Source organism: Thermobia domestica, chromosome 1 (assembly GCF_964235325.1).
Source record: "Thermobia domestica chromosome 1, izTheDome1.hap1.1, whole genome shotgun sequence".
In the NCBI taxonomy this organism is placed as follows: domain Eukaryota; kingdom Metazoa; phylum Arthropoda; class Insecta; order Zygentoma; family Lepismatidae; genus Thermobia; species Thermobia domestica.
The window spans coordinates 103456298-103478184 of NC_137454.1; the positions used below are offsets into that span (position 1 = coordinate 103456298).

Genomic DNA, 21887 nt, shown 5'->3' on the forward strand with positions numbered 1-21887 from the left:
ATATAAATACGTTTATTTTTACCTATGATGAACTAACAAAGGATTTGTACGTTATGGACACTTGAATGGTCAATTATCTCAAGACACTGGTAATTAAAAATTAAAGTGATATGATAAAAACCATCTAGGGTCCAAATCCTAATAACCCCCCAAAAATAAAAGAAATTGGTTCAGCCGTATTAGCGTGATGAGGGAACAAAGGATTTTGTACGTTCTCTTTTATATATAAGATAATTAAATTATACTTTATAACAAACTCAGTAATGTAGAGCAGTGCTATTCAACCTTTTCTTCTCGCGTTCCCCTAAACACAGTTTGCCATCCAATTGTGTACCCCTGAAGCTGTTTAAAATAAATTCAATTAAAATTAACTTATTAAACTTAATACACATGTTCTGTTGATTAAAAAGCGGGTAAATAGAGACCCAAAAAAGGATAATCAGTGTGCCAATCAAAAGACTATTTTCAGGGGGCTGAAATGCACACCCGAAAAAATTAACATGGGAAATTTCAAAATATAATATTGTATGGGAGACATCCAGTACTACTGAGGAGGATTTTCCCCTCATCCTCCCTGATAATTCGTATACTGAGGAAATGTTAAAAATTCAAAAACTAAAAGTAACTTTAGAACTAATCTGTTAATGTGATAACCGAGGTTGTTTTCAGGACGTCAACTTCTCGATTTTTGGTCGAATCTTCGAGAGTGCGAGAATCAGAGCTGATTCTGGATTCAAGCAACTTCTGTGCTTCGTTTTTATTGCCGCTAATGCAGAGAAACCCTGTTCACCCAAATGTTAATGGAAATGGAAGAAGTTGTGAAATAGCACTATCACTAATTTCGTTGCGCTCTTTTCGAGCATAAATACAAAAGTCACAAATTGACAAGTTATCGAATTTCCTTTCCAGTGAACTGTCAACAGACATTTCCAGCAGACCTTCAGAAGCAGCATTACGTACCCCCAGAAACATCTTCGCGTACACCCAGAGGTACGCGTACCCCTGGTTGAATAGCACTGATGTAGAGTACTTGGCCTATAGCCTTGCTCGTACGCACTCATTATATTTTTACAAGATTCGATTCACTGGTGCGTTAAGTTAGAATGAATTGGATGCTTGTCAAACGTTAAGGTTGTAACAAAACGAATAGTTTCTCTAATACTTAACAGACAATGTTGATGTGTCCATAATAACGTAATTTTTTATATTCAACTTGACAAAAATTTTGTAAAAACTCAAATTTTAATTAAATGTTATTACATATTTTGTATTTTTTAGAGGATGTTAGTTAACATTATAAAGTTGGTAAGATCATAAAGTTTATTTTCAGAAATTGGATTTGTACATATCGAAGTATATAATATGATTAACTTTATATAGAAATAAAATATGGCATTAACAACATTTACGTAAACATTAAGTTGTTTACTCACATGAAATGTGTGCACATCTGGTAGTACACCTAAGACATAACTGTTCAATATGCGCTATTTTCGAGGTTTTGTGTCCACTTGTGTCCAGTAATGGTCACAATAACAAAAAAGAAAAAGAAAAAAGAAAGAAAGAAAGAAAGAAAAGGAAACAATTTACCAATCAACTGCAAAAAAAAAAAAGTTGCCAGAAATTGGTAACAGCAAACAAATCTGATGCTACTTTTCATTATATATTTTAATAAATAAATTTAAATATAAAGCACATTTAAAAAATCTTCAAATAGGAAGTGAAAAAATAATTGCTAACAGATTAGAACCTTTCACCGAGCATCAGATAAATGTGAGAAAATCCACGAGGAGTGCATTAGTATTGTGACAATTAAACTAACTAACTCTATGGCCTACGGAACCCGGAGATTCAATGACGCGTTCACAAAAGTTCTGCACTGACTTCTATCCTTAGCTAACTGGGTCCAGTTTCTACTTTGGATTCCTATTTCTGCGAGATCCATCTTAATATTGTACTCCCATCTGCGCCTAGGTCTTCCTAATGGTCGTTTTCCGATTGGTCTTCCAGTCAAGACTTTGAAAGCGTTTCTACTTTCTTCCATCCTAGCTGCATGGCCAGCCCACCTAAGCCTCCTAGACTTGATGACCCTAACAATGTTTGGTAAACCGTATAAATTACGTAGTTCCTTATTATGAAGTTTCCGCCATTCCCCATTCCCGTTCCTTTTGGGTCCGAATATTGCCTCAGGATCTTGTTCTCAAATACTTTCAGTCTATGTTCTTCCCTCAGAGTAAGCGACCATGTTTCGCAACCATACAAAACAACAGACATGATTATCGTTTTATATATTTTAAGCTTCAAATTCCTCGACAGAATTTGTGACGACAAGAGATTTTGAACTGAATAATAACATGAATTCCCTGCTTTTAATCGACATTTCATTTCTTCGTGAATATGATTTTCGTCTGTTAATATTGATCCTAGATATTTTAAAGTATCCACTTTATCAAAAGTATTATTTAATATTTTTACGCGTCCGTAATTTGCCGTACTATGATTCCGACGCACTTCCATGTATTTAGTTTTCTCTTCATGTACTTCTAAACCCATGTCCCTGCTACAACAAAATACTTTGGTTTGTGTAATATTTACCTGTACCTTGGGCAGAAAGTACTCATACATATGCACTATACTTAGTAGAATGTTCATTTCATATTAACAAAAGAAGAATGTTTTTAATATATGTAAGTGATTATTATGGGATAGTTGATGATATGGACATGTTTTATGGTTACCTAGTCAGTGAGTTTGTGTACTTAACAGTTTTAAGAAAAGGATATTATAAGTTATATCAAATAATAAACCAGTTTAACATCGTTTATAGACGTTGTCAGTTTTATTAAAAAGGTGAGATTAATGGTATTTAAATATCGAAGCTCATATTTTTATGCCAAAGAATTACTACCACTTCGGATTTTTATCTCAGCAAACGAACCAGGTTTACGAATATCTTTTTGATAAGTCGTTGTAAAAATTTGGTTTACCTCACCCGGGACTTTGTAAATTCAATTCCCGAAGAAGAGTAAGGCTGAATTTACTTTCATATTACAGTTAATGAATACGAACTTAACTATATTGCGAAGTGGTAAGGTAATCATAAGAAAAATGGACAACGAAACAATGCAGCAGGAATCAAATACTAGTGACAGCGATGAGACTAGTGTAACACCAGGATTGGCATCGGAAGATATCTTGTTAGCTTTACAGCGACAAATAATGCAGATGTCTACCGAGATAAAGCAGACCATAGAGCAGAAGTCTAACGAAGCTAACAAACAAAATGAAGAATTAAAGCAGACCATGGAACAGAAATTCAACGAATCTAACAAGACCATGGAACAGAAGTTCAACGAAGCTAACAAACAAAATGAAGAATTAAAGCAGACCATGGAACAGAAATTCAACGAATCTAACAAGACCATGGAACATAAGATAGAACTGAAGTTTGACGAAGCTAACAAGCAATATGAAGAATTAAGTAGACGGATAGAACAGAAATCAGATGAAACGAAACAGACAATTGTCCAGGTGGTGAACGACATTTCCTCACAGTTCGAGGAAAAGTTAAAAAGGATATCCGATGATTGTCAAGAAAAGCACAATCAACAAAACCAAGAAATTAGTGCTGTAAAAAAAGATTTAGAAGTAATAGAATCTTCCATTAAACAGCAAAAGATCCAGGTCAGCAACAACTCTAATAACATACGTGTAAATACCCAGTTGTTAGCTACTATTCAGGAAGAGATTAGAACGTTACAGGCTAAAGACAACATTTACCGTAATAACTTGGGTAGTGATCGCTTTGAGTTGCCCCACTCAACAGAGATGAACTCGCCCTCGCCCGGATCTGATGAGGATATTATACTAGAAGAAAGTTGTCCGAAGAGCACTGATGAGCGAAACATAGATGGTGTCATGACACAGCACGTCACGGATAGGAACTATCACTCAACAAGAACAAGGAATGAGAAAAAGAAGGTAAAATTAAGTGTTAAGATGAGTGAAATTAGAGCTATGAGCAAATTCAGTGGTAAGTGTAATGAGAATGCTACTTCTTTCTTAGAGAAATTCCAAGACGAATGCAATATAATGTCTATCGATCGATCACAATATATGAAATTAATACCCCATGTATTACTCCCACCTTGTTCCTTATGGTTTAAAGCAATACGTGATCACATTAGTACCTATGAGGAATTCAAAGCGGCATTGATCGCAAATTATGAAAATGACTTTTTGCTGGCAAATAGAGATGCCACCCTTAGAAATCAACACTTCAATCCTCGATTGCACAAATCTCTTGTAGAGTTTGTTGTAAATGTCTACAACGAATTAAAGGTCGTTAATCCTTTGCAATCGGAATCGAGAATAATAGCATCGATTCGAAATTTGCTTCCATTTAAACTGCAACAGATCTTATTTTCCACACAGTGTATGAGTTTCAGCCATTTATTGATGCTTGTCCAATGCTACGAAACTCAATACCATGCCATGAACCCACAATCAGGAATGGGTAAAAATAAGAATAATTCAGATCATTTGGTGCCTGTTCGGAATTTAAATATTCGGAGTGTGAATAATACAGGACCTAACCTAAGTCGAGTATACTCTAGCAATCAAAATGCGCACAATAGGCAAGGTTATGTAGAGAATCCGCCTAACCTAATTAATAGTAGCAATTCGTATGTTAGACCATATAGTCAAAGTAGATATAAAAATAATCGAAGTACTGAGCGAAATTCCAGAAATGCAGCGAACTACGTAGATAGACGTAATTGGAGATCAAGAGATGGGACTTCATACCAAAGTCAGAATCACGATGAAAGACATGTACAACACAATGTAGAACCTAATCATGATAGCGCAGTACAGTGTACTTTATTAGAACCGTATGCAAGTTCGAATGTAACCTGATTACCGTTACTGAAATTAGGTTAAATTCATGTTAGTTGTAGATTCTTGTAAATTTTCATTTTAAGTTTATGTGTTAATATCAATAATGAAAACGATTCTTAAAAATACTTGAAATGCTTAAATAGAGTTTTAGGTAGACTGGAAAATTAATTTTCAAATGATTTTTTATTCTTTCTTGTTAATATGAGGAATTATAATTCGATTTATAATCAATTAAAAGCAAAGATTATTTATATTAGATTGATTTGTGTTGAAAACTTAATTATCAAAGATTATGTTAAAAAGAAGCTCTATTCTATAATATCAATTATCCAACGACTACCTTGAAAGAAATTCTTCTTTATTATAACATCTTAGTGCTACTATGTATACCTTTAAATGCAACATCCGACTTATTTGTTATTTAATGCGCCCGTAAAGATGAATATTATTTGTAACCCACGTTTGTCCTTTACATTTTTCGAAATCGCACCCGTCGACGATTAATTAAATAAGCGACGATATTTTAATAAGGAAATATATTAATAATATAGTGGATAATAATTAAATAAATATAATTAATGTAATTAAAGATAAATATTGATGAAATGAAAGAGTTGTTACGAATGTATTTATATATATATGTATATGTGAAATATAATGAATAGATATACAAGGTGCGATCAAAATATGATGGACATATATAATATAAGAACACTAATGTAAACGGACCAGTGGTTCTTGAAGATAAAAGCCAAGCCTACTCATGACTTTTATATTCAGTCCCTTTGTCGAGCGACATTTTTATACAACAAAATACTTTGGTTTGTGTAATATTTACCTGTACCTTGGGCAGAAAGTACTCATACATATGCACTATACTTAGTAGAATGTTCATTTCATATTAACAAAAGAAGAATGTTTTTAATATATGTAAGTGATTATTATGGGATAGTTGATGATATGGACATGTTTTATGGTTACCTAGTCAGTGAGTTTGTGTACTTAACAGTTTTAAGAAAAGGATATTATAAGTTATATCAAATAATAAACCAGTTTAACATCGTTTATAGACGTTGTCAGTTTTATTAAAAAGGTGAGATTAATGGTATTTAAATATCGAAGCTCATATTTTTATGCCAAAGAATTACTACCACTTCGGATTTTTATCTCAGCAAACGAACCAGGTTTACGAATATCTTTTTGATAAGTCGTTGTACTGCAAGCGTTTAATAAGACCTCTAAATTTCTTTGTATTGTTCTCCTATCATCCCCTATTAAATTTACATCATCAGCATACGCCATAACCTGGTGAACACCGTTCAACTCTAGGCCCTGGTTGCTATCTTTGATTTTCCTTATAGCGTACTCCAGGACATGAAATGAAATAAATTATCTTTTTTTCTAAGAAATTGCCTTTATGAACGAGATTATTGCATATTGTATAACTTTTCAGTAAAATGTACTGTATAAGAAATTTAAGGGATATGAAAGTATGCAATGCACTAGCTTTTCCTCTGTTCTATCAAGTGAGTGTCGGTCGGGGTTAGAACGAGATGACAAATCCTTGTGTAACTGAACTATGAACAAAATGTTGAGTTCTTGCAAGGAACGGACATGAACGTGTCATCCGGACATTCGAATCAAACCTAGTCCATTCGACAAACATAACAAAGATGTGTTCATACACAAAAAGTTAGGTGGCATGGACAACGGAGTAAAAGCTTCATATCAGGATAAATAATATGTTCTCTTTATAGGTCAGTTAATACGTTCGGTTTTGTATGTACAGAGCGTATTGGTATACAACCTCCACTTCATACCTATTCCGTCTATCAAAACAAAACTTCGTACATACATTTCTTATCCCCTATAGTATTTTTCGAGATACATTTGGATTGTGTGCTTTTACCCAGGGCCATTCCTTAGGGCAGTGGCGTAACTAAAGGCTTGGGGGCCTCCCCGCAGACAGTGAGGCCCCTTCTCTATGTCCCACTTCACGATTTGGTGGCCTCTTGATGGCTTGGCGCCCCCGCAATTCGGGGTTTGCGGGGCTCCTATTTACGCCCCTGCCTTAGGGGGCCAAAGTTGATTAAAGGGATTTCTGGGGAGAATTTTCCCGACATTCTCCCCATTTCCCTGTTCAGATACATTATGAGCCCCAATACATAGCACCCCTGGAAAGTTTGTTTCATGCTGAAGAGAATGAACTATAAACCATGACTTTTCAATGAACAGTGTTGATGCAAGAGCTATTTCACTGCGAGTCTACGATTTTCTTTATACTTCTTGGGTTGACGGACCCAAGGGACTTACTTACTCCAGTCCATGGCGCCTAATTTTGTCTGCATGAACATATCTTTGTTATGTTTATTGAATAGACTAGGTTTGATTTGGATGTCCGGATGACACTTTCATGCCCGTTCGTTGTTAGTAAAATGATTCGCTGACGTAGTGTAAAATAACTTACTACCGGGTATGTTAAGAATTTCTGACTATATAAAAGTAAGGTTTGTTCTTCATTATACATATCATAAATGATATTGACACTATCACTTTATAGTGCAGATTTGATTCTCAAGTGCTTTTTAATAGTGTTAAGCAGTTAAGTCAACGTTGAGGCAACGCTGTTTTGAAGTTTGCCCAAACCACTAAAAAATAAAACTTTGAGAACACATTGCCTCAGTTTCTTCTTTTTACAAATTAACGATTTTCTCTCCTCTTCACGTTCTTCCTTCCTTTTCCTTTAGTTCATCGTCTGTTGAAATTGCTTTTCGTCCTCTTTCTTTCTTTCTTTCTTTTCATCTTTCCTTGCTTTACTTTTCTCTTAAGATATTAAGTACCGTGAGTGCTGCTGCAATATACTAATTATTCGACGCGCGGAACAAACAGCAGTTTTACAAAGAAACCACTAAACTAACCAGACGCTGAAGACTTTTTTTTTTCGATTCTTAGCAGAAAAGATGAAAGGGAAAGCATTCAAGATAATTGAAATTCTCAAAAGGATGTTTTTCTTCTTTTCTTGCTGAAGATCATACACATGCAGTACGCTCGCTCGCGCGCAAAACTAGATTTCAAAGATTCTTAATAATAATAATATTTTATAAAGGTCTCTAATTATTATATATCGTTTTACATACTGAAAAAGGAACACGTAAAAGGATTCTTAGAGCAGATAGAAACTACTGCGCGTAACATTAGTAATTTAATTTTGATAAATTCATCTTACTTGACGCTGTTCGTTTAATTTTCAATATCAACCGAGGCTCTTGTAATTTTTTTTAATGTTCAGTATCAATATAATGTGTACACGTTATCTTTCATCATAAGCTGATTTTTTAAAAAGATTATTTCAGACAGAATAACCGAACTTCGTTCATTGATAATGGTTATATTGATGATGATTTTGATGGTTATAATCGAGCATGTCCTTGAGGGTTACTGGCCGAAAAGCTGCCCCATATTGATTTATTGCCAGAAGTGCAACTTTTTTTTAGACAAAACTTGAATGTTGGTTTGCACGTTCTCATGAGTTCACACCGTTCTTGGAGCTCCATGCTTCACCTTCAACACACTACCAGTGTCTTCAAACTTCTTTACCCAAGCCAATATGGTATTTCGAGACTGAACCTTACTAAGTCGACCAACATTAAAGTTTCGGAGTTCTGGCACAAACTTAGGTTCGTAATAACTATGAACTGAAGTAACAAGAAGTTCTGTGATCCAATGCATCTGACCATATAACGTGGCGTTCTCTCCTCTTTCAGTTCCCACCTCGCCAACGCGTGCACAATATTCAAGTTCGAAATGTGTCAGTCGGCTCGGTGCCACCTTGTATCTACAAAATGCTATTAAATAAACTAATAGCCAAATTCAACCCTTTTCTTATAGGCCAAATATTTGGGTGCGTGATTTGTGACGCATACGTCATAATTGTTTGGTACCTACAAATTGATACACTATACAAAATGTCTTACGAACGATTATTAGTTCATCTGTTCACTCCACATTTTTAATATCACCTTTAAGTTACTAAAATTCAAAACAGTGTGGGATGAGTTTAGCGAAGTTAGTATCATACTGTCAAAATTGTGTTCTTTCCTCATTATTTTTGAGTTGTATATTAAAACTGTCTATTTCTGTTTCGTATGTTTAGTGCAGAATCATGATGTATGTTAATTCTTTTACAGGTTTTATCGAATTTATTGTGGAACCAAGTATGGGAATATGTAGTGAAATGTTAGAAACAATATTAGCCCCAATGCATACAACTTCTAAAACTGGAGGTGCTCGAGAAACTATATCAGAAGAACGTGAAATTACCACAAAATCAAAAAATGGTAAGGTCATCGGATTTTCGTATATTTTATTATGTTTCTTTGTATTTAGCTCATATGTAGTATGTTCGTGTGTTTCGCTTAATAACTTGTGTATTCTTCCATTCAGTATATCTATAAACGGAAAACTATTGAATTGAAATATTTAGTAAGCTTCTTTCCAATGGATTGGAGTTTAACATAAGTTTGCAGCTCCGAGGCTATATGAGACTCGAATCTATGTACAGTCTTCTTCAGAAAATATTTGATCACTCATCTTGCTTCGGAAGGCCATACTTTTTCAATCGTGTGTAGAAAAATCTAATACTTTAGCTCTAAATAATGATCTCAATTTTCCAGAGCAAATCCCCCTTTGTTTGATTTAATTCCTGCAAGCAAGAGTGCATGAATTTTCAAAGAGAGATGAATGACCAGTATTATTTTATTAAATAAGTCTTTACAATTTAATGTGACAACCGAGAAACTACATATTTACTGAGAATAACTAAAACAATGTTGTACATTCGCAAGGTTCAAATTATTGTTGGGATCGCATCTGAATTACAAGAGCTGGATAAAAGGTGTTGACAACATTGTTATAATTCATACCTGGCTTTATGCACAGAAGAACACCTGTTACATTCTTTCAATACAATGGTCTGCCATTTATATCACCTTCTGCCACACGCAGAAATAGTCATACATCATCAGAACGTCAATCATTGTCGATGACCCGTAGGAACGGCCATATGGCACGGATAGAATCTCTTGTGTCGTAGTGTTTCCCGTGAATTGGTTCCTTCATTTTAGCAGAAAGATTGTCACAATGTCTCTAATAACATCATTGTCACTACGTCCACATGCCATTTCAATCCTGATCCAGGCACGTTGTTTGTCTCCCCGAAACATACTGTTATAGCGCTTCCTTTTCATACTCTACTTTATAGCACTGCCAAATTTTTACTGCCTCCCCCCCTAAAATTTTCACAGTAGACTTGCAAATGAACTATAATATGGTTGGATCGGGCCTCCCCTAACTTCCAACGGGCCCACCCTAAATTTTTGGGTTGGCTACCGGCCTAGAAAGAGAGAGTACTGAGAAAAGAGCTTGTTAATGACAATATAATGTTGATAAGACGGGATGGAGAAAACTGCATGCACAACTGAAGAAAGAAATCACAGACAGAGAGGAAAGTCGTGCCATGTGCCATTGTAATTGAAGAGGTTTTACTGTTGTGGTAAAGGACAGCGCAGTAGTGTAATATGTAAATATGAATGGGAAGGTAATTTAGAAAGGAAGATAGTTAATTTTTACATCCAGAGCTCACTCACAACTGGTTTAAGAGAAGAAGGGCACGAAAACCTCCAACAGATGAACAGACAAATATCAAATAAATTAGGTTACGGTTTCGGAAATATATCGGAATAAGAACGAGAAAGCTCTCCTAGCGACACCTCAGCTCATAACCTCATGCTGGCCTGTAGCAAGAAAGAAATTAGGAAACAAGAAGTTGAATATTAAAAAATTGAAAGTTGAGAGAATAAGAAATATTTGTTTTAAAATTCGAATTATGTAACTTCGGAATGAACGCATTAGCCTTTGCAAGCATCAGGATACAAAGCCAGTAGTAGTGTACTATGAAATAGCTAAGAAGTGTGGGAACATGTGAAAGAAATTAAGGTCTCTAAACATCTGTACCCAAGAAAGCAAAGGAATATACTGAAAGTTAAATAGTGAATTACGAAGTAAAACACAAGAGCAGAAGAAGAAGGTTTCTACAAAAGAAAATGTAAGAAACTTAGAAAAAGTAGAGAACCATAAAGAAATGTATAGAAAGATAAAATGAATGGAAATTTGTAGGAAATAGTAGAGTACAACGATGACAGTTCCAAAATAAGAACGGGAAAGTAGCGACCGGAGTGAAAGTTTTGGAAGATGGAAATAATATAAACATAAAAATCAATGTTTTAGTCTATTTTAAAGAGAAACAAGAATTGAATACTGTTTTTAATCCTCTCATTCCGATAGATTTAAAAAAAAAACTACAGTACAATGAAGTACATTTTAAGAACAAATTATATATTTTTTTAAAGAAAAGCCATAAGAACGGGAACGTCTAAAGCAAGTACATAAAAAAATATTCATCTATTATGATATGAAGAAGAATGGAGCGAATTAGTTGGGTCAAGCAGTATACGAATAAGAAGTATTAGAAATTGTAGGGGGGAAAAGAACAATTTTAGATATTATTAAGAAAAGGAAGAGAAACTCGTTGGGATATAGACTAAGAAGGAACTGTATAATGAGGGACGTGCTAGAGAGTATGGTGGCAGGAAAGAGAGGGAAGGGGCGAAGGAGACTACAATTAATGGACTATATCAAAACAGAAAAATCGTATGTGAAGAAGAAGAACTTAGCGGAAGACCGTGGAGCATGGAAGCTTCTTAGTTGTAGCAAGTGACCTGCCAATAAGGGCAGAATACCTATGATGATGATGATGATTATGATAAGAGGTATTCGTTTTTTATTTGTCAGGGAAGGGTTTTCTTTAATTTCTTTTTTAACTCAAACCCTCAGAAATCTAAAGTAAAATAAATGCAATCATTCAAAATAATGTTACTTTACTTGGACGTGAAAAAATCGGTATTAGAACTATTTGCAGTAACTTGAACTAAAACATGTTTCATTTAGTGTACAAAAGTTTCTATTGGATTAATTGTATTCATTTCGATGTTACAATTACAAAAAAAAAAGAAAAAGAAAAAGAAAGAAAGAAAGAAAAGAAAAGAAAATGTGAGGAAACAAACACTTAAATCGCCAATACTTTTTTCTCTCTCTACTATATACAACGGTACTAAACGTATCGTAATTTAAGTATTTTCTGCTAATTCAAGACACATATTCAATAAAACAAGTATAAATTTTGTATAGAATAAAAATAAGAAATACAATATAGTACACATAAATGTATAAATGGAAAAATGAGTCATTTATTTGTATATTTTATTGTTATATTATAGGTGCAATAGCTAGTAAGGAATCGGCTTTCAAACCCTCTTGGAGGTCCGCAAGCACAGAATCAAAATTTAGGATTAAGAAGCCATGGGTCACGTGTCTTGCTGAGAACAAATCTAAATGGAAGGAACAGGCAGCTAAAGGTATATATAACCTTATATATATATTTGGCGTTATTCTCTTAATATAATTAAAAACAATGTAGATTTAAAAACTAATTTTGTACTCTAATTTTAAAATAACAAAAAGAGAATATTTAAAAAAAAAATAACTTAAATTAGTAAGATTTGTAACAATAAATTATTATACATGGTGTTAGAAAAATTTGTCATAATAATTTGGGAATTGATTGCTCATATCAAAATAAGACAAACATTCATATGGATCTATGGTAGGAAGTGCATAGTTTCGTAGTTGCATAGTTTCGTAGCCGAAAAATGTGAAAAAATGAACTTTAAAGGTCCATAGTTCCACTACTATAGGACTGATCATAGTCGGGTCAAGACATCACTGAGGAACTAGTGTTTGAACTATCTTAATATCCATCTTTCAGAAGCTCCGGTACTTGCACAACCATTTTTAGAAAGGCTGTTTGGGAGTACTTGATCACTCTCCATCTACCTCTCTAAAAATTAGTGTGTAAGTACTGGAGCATTCTTAGAAATGGATATTTGTATAATTCACATACCAGTTCCTCAGTGATGTCTTGACTCCACTAGTCCATAATAATGGATCTATGAACTTTTAAAATTCACTTGTTTCCCGTTTTCGGCACAATATAACTCCCAAACTATTTACTTTTAAGCACAGGTTCATATGAAGTTTTTTCCTTATTTTGAGGTGAGGAATCTGCCCCCAAAATATTGTGACACATTTTTGTATAGTAAGTTAATATTTTGGGTGAAATTCCTATTCATTGACTGCATTACAAACATAAGTAATATTGTTGATAACAAGAACATTGAAACCACAAAAAGTTTCTGTTGAGTAATGTTTTAACAGCAAACTATTACTTTAACTTTATCAATCTTACTAGTGACTACCAATGAACGTTGAAACTATTCCCGGACTATCATTAACCTTTAATACCTAAACGTACATTATTCCAATCACTAAGGTTCAGGAATAATTTCATTTCAGCAACTTTATCTTTTCGTTGTTTTTACCTAACCGTTTCCCCTAATTCCAACATTAACATATCAGTATTCATAATCTAAATCGAATCACACCTAAACATGGAAACCTTTCAATAAACACAGCCACTCACAACAAACCTAACAATAAGTTCATCCGCTTTTGGCTCATTCTAGACATTCACCAACTACAGAATATATAAGTTACATGGTAACGTCCTTCAATTGTTCTTACAACTTAATACCTTGTCCAATTATTCCTGTGTAACACCTTATCCGATGCTTCTAGATAATTCCAAATCTTAATTTACAAAACCCTAACAGTTTCCTAGCTTCATTTGTGATTTCAGATAATTATAATAGTAATATGCTTTTATGTAAACGCCTATTTTGAAATACAAATTAATAATTAGAAATTCTAAATTAAAAGTAACGATTGTTTCGTACGTCAAAAGTTTCTCTTAGCCTAAAATATTGTGACGACACTCCTTTCATACTTCACACAATAGAAAAATCAGTTTTCTATTTACGAAGCCCACAACTTCAGTATATAACTTCTTGTAAATCTTACAAGTAGTATATGCATCATTGTTAGAAGAAATCAAACAACAATAGATACAATCCGCTTCTTAAAGATTCGTATTTTTATGCACTACAACAACAACAGATGCAATCCGCTTCTTAAAGGTTCATATTTTTTTTTATATACTACGTCAACAACAGATACAATCCTCTTCTTAAAGGTTCATATATTTTTTTTTTTTATATATATACTACGTCAACAACAGATACAATCCTCTTCTTAAAGGTTCATATTTTTTATGGACTATGACAACAATAGATACAATTCGCTTCTTAAAAATGCATATTTTTTATATACTACGGCAACAATAAATACAATCCGCTTCTTAAAAATTTATATTTTTTATACACTACGTAAATTAATAATTAAAATATATTCGACTATCTAAAAACTATCAACTGCATCAGATTGGCAACGAACGAACATTTTAACGCCACAAAAATTCCTTCATTATCTCGATTTTCTCAAATATGATACTACGTATGATAATTCACACCTTCAACCATGTCACTTCATTAATCTTGGTATAATCTATCGATTGATATAAATATCTTATCTTTGGATAATATTACAGTTATACAAAAATTAAAATGTAAAAGAGTTAATCATAATTTTTAAGCTATATCTTATTAGTCATCCTGTATATTGTCATTTTGTTAGTATAATTATTAAAAAAAAAGTTTGACTAGTGTATACTCTTTAATATCAGTTTGATCTTAAGAAGTGGCTTGATTATTGTACAGGCTACAATTTTTAAGTTTACAGAAAAATAGACTTTTTTTCTATTTTCTCGAAAACCGCGCATGAGGATTTACCCTTTTCCATATAATTTTCTTCAGCTCAATGTAATTTATTAATTGTTTATATGTTTCATGTTTCAATTTTGGATATATTCGCAGAACGCTAATAATATTGTTGAATAAGCAGTACTTATTATCGACGACTTCACGATAGCGACGATTTGGTTTTCCTTTGCTTCAACGTACCAAATTATTAGGTTCCGTTTTGTCACACTTTTCAGAAAGTAGATTTGCTTCTTACAAGTCCATTTCGTCGTTAATTTATCTCGTGAATCAGAATTCAAAACTAAAATCTTATTTTTACACTACAGATCAGAATAATAGGAGAAAAGTACACTGTAAAGCATCTAGTTTCATACTTTTCTACAAAACAGTAGTAATACTTATAATCCATAATCAGAGGAATGAAAATCTATAATTCCATATACAACGACCCGTTCCGTTACAAAAGCTTTCTCCCTGAGATGCTACCTTCCAGCTGATATGTTATTTTATTTATTTATTTATTTATTTATTGTTAATGTTATTTAAAATTTCTATTCCATGTCAAATATATATTTCTGTTTAATTGTGATATTCTATAGATGGTTCTAATAATTCATTACTTTGAATACACTATTTATGTATTTATATGGTTATATCCGTACTTTTTTTGTTGCATTTGTACATTTATATTAGAACTATGTAGTTTGAAACTAATTAAAATGATGAACATTATGGAATTCTAACTACCTACATTATGAAATTCTGATTACTCTGTAAACTTTAACTCATGGCTTCTAGTTTTGGAACAGATTGATGAATATTGGTGAAAATGAAATATGAACATGAATATCGAATCATAAACATAGGAGAACACACAATATGATATTTAATAGAGTATCTTTTTTCTTTTTCTTCACATATACGCTGCATAAATATAACTATAAAGTCTGTTTCAGCAGAATTATAAATTATTATCAATACTGAATGATTCATTTTAGTGCCATACAAGTTTGGTTTTTACGATTTTCTCGGAAACTACGCATCAGAATTTTGTTATTTTGTTAAGTTGTCATTTTGTTAAGCTTAATGTAAGTTATCAACTGATATATGTCGTATCTTTGGACAATATTTTTGTAAAATATGCATTAAAATTTAAGAATTAATCATAATTTTGGACCATATCTCCTTAACCATATAGTCTACTGTCATCCTATTTGTGTTATAATAAAGGACTTCATGAGGGTATGCTTTACCTTAAAACTTTTCGTGGCTTTCATTGTTATACTGACGTACATGATTTTATCTTATTTAATAAGATCTCTCGACTGATATATGTTTTTTTTTTTTTTTTTTTTTTTAATTTCTTAGTAAATTAGGAAAAACCAAGAATGGATCAAAAGGTTGTAATCTTGGCCAATAATTAGTTTTTGGATCAGGAGTCACAAAATTTTTGAACGGACCTTAAATCGAGTTTTTTGTATTTTCTACGGAACAAGCACATCATACTGAGTTAACTGATAGTTTGGGTTTGGGTACAGTATATGCAGTTTTCCAGATATAAGGCCTACAAGAAAATTTTTGACTGAAATATATTGGATTTTTTGATCGAAAAATTTGGCAATTTCTAGCACTATTCAGAAGCTACGTTACGGAATTTGATTTAACTTTGTCCTCTTATGTACATCCATTGGTTGTCAATTATTTTATGTACACCAAGGTAATTACCATGAACATGGAACAACGACGGAGTAACACAGAAAAATTGGACAATTGGAGTGGCATGAGCAACAACCCACTCGCTTGTTTCTTGGGTGTTTACTGTGGACTAGAATAATAGCACAAAGTAACTAGTCATGCTATCTCTGCCAGCCCAATCGCTAGTTTTCTCTATGAAAGGCGAGCTTACGAACCGTTTATTATTAAACTAATTCATTTCCTAACTTTGAGCAATGCAATAGTATCGATATTTCTCCGTCGCAAACTATACATGCAAGACAATACTTCATCTACAAATAATAACAAACATGAAAATATCTTCCAAATATTCTGTTTTCGAATTAATTCATTATTAATCCATTTATTAGGGTTCTTTTTTTTATGACTGTAGTATAAAGATCCTTTCTCAGCATCGTTTCCGTTTCAGATAGACAAGATCCACTACTTAAAATCGGATTCTAACCATCTTCCCTTTTTTCATCTTTCAAGACTCTCACCCGCTGGTGCCCATACTCTGTATAGAAAACTAAGGCTTCATGTTAACCACTTCAACATAAACGAGCACTCTATTTGTTACTGTTTAGTGAATCGAGATATTTTATTTTATTTCTCGGATATTGTTATTAAGTAATATTTCAAATAATTGCATGATTAAAACAGTTATTTTTTATTAACATATCGACATTTTTTTAAGAACTGGTTAACATACATTGGCTATAGGCAAACTTTGACCCCCCAGGCTTTAGATATATCCAGTTACATGGAAACAAAAGAAATGTTTTTTCTTTTGGTCCTATGCTCCTCCGCCCAGCTAAGTTTAAGTACTCTTGTAAGTTTTATTATCAAATAACAAACCTGTGAAGTCAGGAAATTTGTCATATTTTCTTTATTGAATATTAACTGGTGTTTGATCTATGCCCTATAATAAATATTATTATATTTTAAACTCCATGTACTAGTAGAAAATTACTCGTAAATAGCTTATTCATATACCTTAGGAAGCATTAGAGAATGCACAAAAAGTAACTTTTCTTTCTTTTGCGTCGATTGGTTAGTTTGAAGTTTAGTGCCTCTTTTCAGCAACGAGGCTATATCAGACATGAGACTACAGTTTAACATATGCGCTCCCACCGGGCATCGAACAGAGATATTCCTCGCCCAAGTCAATTACGCTAACCATATAGCCACGAGAGAACTTAAAGTGCATTCCATTATGTGTTCTTTGGTTTTACGCATTTTGTTTTGTGTATGTTATTATTTTGAACAAGTAAATACATGATATCTATCGTAATTTTAATTTTTGATATGTAGGAACTGTTTGATTTTTCGTTCGGTTATATCTTACTGCCTATTTTTTAAAGCAAAATAATGTGATATAGGTATTTTATATTCAGTGCCCCAGGATATTATTAAATATTTTAAAATTAAATAAAATGTAAAGTAATATAAACATGTAAAGGTAGAAAATTATTTTCATTAATACCTTTTTTAGGAAAATACTCTTAGTTTACTTACTTTCCGACAGAATCTTTCACATATCATTTTAAATTGCCATTACTTGATACACCTAAGAAATTTACTCTTTCTAAATGTTGTACATATTCATAGTTGATGATAATCCTAGAGAAGAATATCATGTATGAAAGTTTACTACACAAGTTTACCATATGTTTATTATCATTAAATGTTCGTCAATCATACTTTACTTACGAGTAGGTTCGTGTGACCAGCATATAAAGTCAAAGTCAGCAATTTCCAACGTCATCTACGTATCGTAGGAGTAAGACAGATCCTAATATTGATCCCAGTGGAACACTACATTCAACTAATGTTTCAGATGATAGACAGTTTTGTGAACAGTGTGCGTTACTTTTTTTTCGATTGGATGTATAGGTCTACGATTTGAACCAATTTTCTGAAGTACCTCTTACCTTCTAACAATTTCATTTATTTATCTCAAGTAAAATATCGAGACATACTATGTTAAAAGTTTTATTTAAATCCAAAAATATTCACGTAGCTGTTTTTCTTTCAAATTAATTCTGCTATTTTCTAGAAAACAATAGCTTCTACAATGAATTGCTACAGTCACTTTGTCTTACCTGGATATATTTTACAAGAATAATAGTATTACCTGTTCTATGGACGCCTTTTCCGTTTTCTATTCCACCGTAATATTGTTATTTAGTTTCGTATCTCGTAAATCTTCCCTTAACACTAATGGAGGGTTGAATTCTTACCAATAGTGGAGACAAATAGAGCCAAAGATGAATGTCCTGTCTTGGAAAACGTGCTAGCGAAGGGACCTTCTTTCAGATTTTCTATGAACTAAATACGCGCTACGCTATGAACATTTTCAATATCTTTCTTAAGGTTCTTTTTATGTTTATATTTAAATTTATAATGTTTATATTTATTTCTACTCATCAGAATCTCTTATCAATATACATGGCATTAAAGACAATCTTATTAAAAAGTCCTCAATTTATTGTCATAATAATAGGTCTGAAGCTGTAATTGATTAACGTTTGCATATAAATATATTTAAAACAACATTTTTTTTTCTTTTTAATACCGTAACATATTTGCCATTTTTATTAGCAAGTGTTACCAAGCTTGTAAATTCCCACAACTCATGTTCGTCGCATCAGTGCACTGCTGCTACCAGTTGAATCCAATGTTACCTCATAGAGATAGGTTTCCCGCGGCATCAATGTATGGCCATTTTTAAGACTGGCAGGAATTTTAAATCAAATATTGAACATTTTTATATTAATTTCGAATATAAGACACACCTGAATTTTTGAAGCAATTTTTCGAAGAAAAAAGTGCGTCCTACTGTTAGGTTATTCAAGGCCTACGCCTTGTACTTAAATGCTGATTATTATTAATTAACTAGTTCACTCTACAGTCCGTAAAACACAGTATTTAGTACAATAAAATAAAGTATTTAGCACAAATAAAAATTTACTTTTTAAACACGTTTTATAATATAGTTAAATACGAAAATTAAATTTTGCCTAATATATTATATCTTTCATAATAAGTGCAGCTTTTTATCGTTACTTCGTAAATTTCTTCCATAATTGACATATGGGAGACAAGTTATATTACTATTATCATTATATTTTTATTGAGTAAGATGACGAAGTCCACGTGAAATTTTACATTGTACCAAAGGCCAATTACTAAAGATACAAACATACTAATTCTAGTAACGCAGAAAAATAAAAAAAGTACAAATTCTATTGACGCATTTTATATATTCACATTTATTGTTTGGCATTTAAAAAATTACCCTACCATTAAATACTGGAATTAGAAACATTATATGCCTGCTGACAAAAAAAAAAAAAAAAAAAAGTAAATAAATATTATAAATTTTGTACTTCCAAGTATTTGACAGCCATATTTCTGTTTAAGGAAATTTAACACTCACTCATACCGTTTGAAGTGTGTAGATTGCCAAATGTGTCACGTATTCTACTAATCTGGAGATGTGTCGCGCAAAAGAACTTTAGGAGGTTTATTTTCCTGTCACCAGGCATATAATCAATGTAATGTGAATTTATTTGATGTTTTGAAATATGATGGGTGGAACTTCTCTGAGTAAATTTATAATTATAAATATTTTTACACTGTTATAGATGCTGAGGCGCGAGCACAACTTCAGAAGACGGAAGAGGATGGCTCACCTCCACCGTCAGCGAGTAATACTACTGAAGAATAGCACATGCTTCAAACGGCTGAAAAAGAGGAGAGAGCGACTGAGAATCAGCCAAGTAATGCTGAATCTCCAGCTACAAAACCCAAACAAGAGGACAGAAATTTACAAAGGACATGTTGTCCTGTGTACAGCCGGGTGAAATCTGAAGAATCTCCCACAACCAGTCCAATCAAAGTGACTCACCAAGAAAGTTCTTCTACTAATATTACTACTACTACTGCTACAACAGAGAGCAAAATCAAACATGACCAAGTATTAACAAGTGTTGAAGGCACACCAATAAAATCGCACCAGTTACCAGCAGTGATCTCTGATACTTGTGATGGTGATGGTGGTGAACGTGTGAAAGAGAAAGAACAAACTGTTGTTCCTGAAGCGCAAGCGTTACTCAAATGCCCACAACAACAACAACCGCAGCAGCAACAACAACAACAAAAGCAAGATACTCAAAAGTGGGGTACCAAAAAGCCAACAAATTGTACTTGTGTTTAAAAAAAATGTGAACAAAAGAACAAAAACGTATAGACAGAGAAAGGCTATTTTTTTCCTGTAGCTACCAATTAAACCAACAAAATAAACAATAAATACTATTTTAAATGATCAAAGAAAAAAAAACAAACAAGAAAGAAAGAAAGAGAAACTATGCAAATATTTGTTCTGTACCAGTGTTCCATTAATTGTGTTGTTTTTAATGTGACAAAAAAAAGCGCATGAAAAAATTATCATCATCCTGGCTTTTAATATTATTATTATTATTATTATTCTTTTAGTGTGCCTGTAGAATTTTACGGAAATGCGGGTATTTAGCGGTGACCCCTGTTTTGTCATTGCTATATATACAGTATATATATAAATATATATATATGTCACCGTTTCTTCTTGTACAGACTTATACAAAATAAGATTTTGAAAAAAGTCTTATCATTATGGTTGCCAGTCGTTGTCTATTTCTCTTCTGTAGAGCAGCAGTTCACAGCACAACTACCTTTAAAAACAATTACAGAAAATGACCAAAAATAAGAAAGAAAGAAAAAGACTGTCTTAAAAAGCTTATATATATTATATATAAATATATTCTTTCTTACTTGACCAGAAACTGTTTTAAATTAGCAAGACAACAAACTTTTTCCATGCTTTTCACACACACACACACACAACTCTCTGTTGCTGTGCTTACAAACCGTAAATATATCTATATCCATATGTATACATATATGTCAGCTGCTCAGTGATGTACAAACTAAAAAAGAGAAAAAATCCCTAAAGTGAGATATGTATTTTGACACTGTACTCATTAAAGTGTAGATGCCTTAATCCTTAAAAAAAACAACAAAAGATAAAAATAGGAATTAACCTTGAACCATGTGTTGTCATTTTTCTTTGTTCTGAGGGTAAGCAAAAAGTCAGTGTATATACACTATTTACATGTGCATACATACGTAAATGTTGGAACTGGCCTTGACGTACAACAAGACATACATTATCATACTTTATGTTGGTGACAAAAAAAATCTTTGAATATAATTTCAATGGTGCATTGTCTTCGATGATTATTGTAAGAGTCTTTTTTTAATTGATCACAAGAGTTGAGATTATCTTCGTAAACATTACGCTGCAATAGATGTGAATCAGGAAAGTATTCCATAATGTTATTTCGTACTTTTCCGTATATTCTTTTCTGTGTTGGAAGATGTGTTTAACCAAACACACGCAAA

General features: G+C 32.7%; 1 protein-coding gene across 2 annotated transcripts in view; it reads left to right on the top strand.

Annotated features, from left to right (window-relative positions):
• The window catches only part of LOC145687808 (dual specificity calcium/calmodulin-dependent 3',5'-cyclic nucleotide phosphodiesterase 1-like), a 714058-nt gene extending 692525 nt beyond the window's left edge, over window positions 1-21533 (top strand). For both annotated transcript variants that reach the window (XM_081761233.1, XM_081761240.1), the window contains 3 exons: window positions 9087-9236; window positions 12234-12371; window positions 20093-21533. In XM_081761233.1, coding sequence (XP_081617359.1) covers window positions 9087-9236; window positions 12234-12371; window positions 20093-20175 — 371 coding nt within the window. In that variant the 3' untranslated portion in view covers window positions 20176-21533. The remainder of the gene's footprint in view (window positions 1-9086; window positions 9237-12233; window positions 12372-20092) is intronic.
• The last annotated feature ends 354 nt before the right edge of the window (window positions 21534-21887 follow it).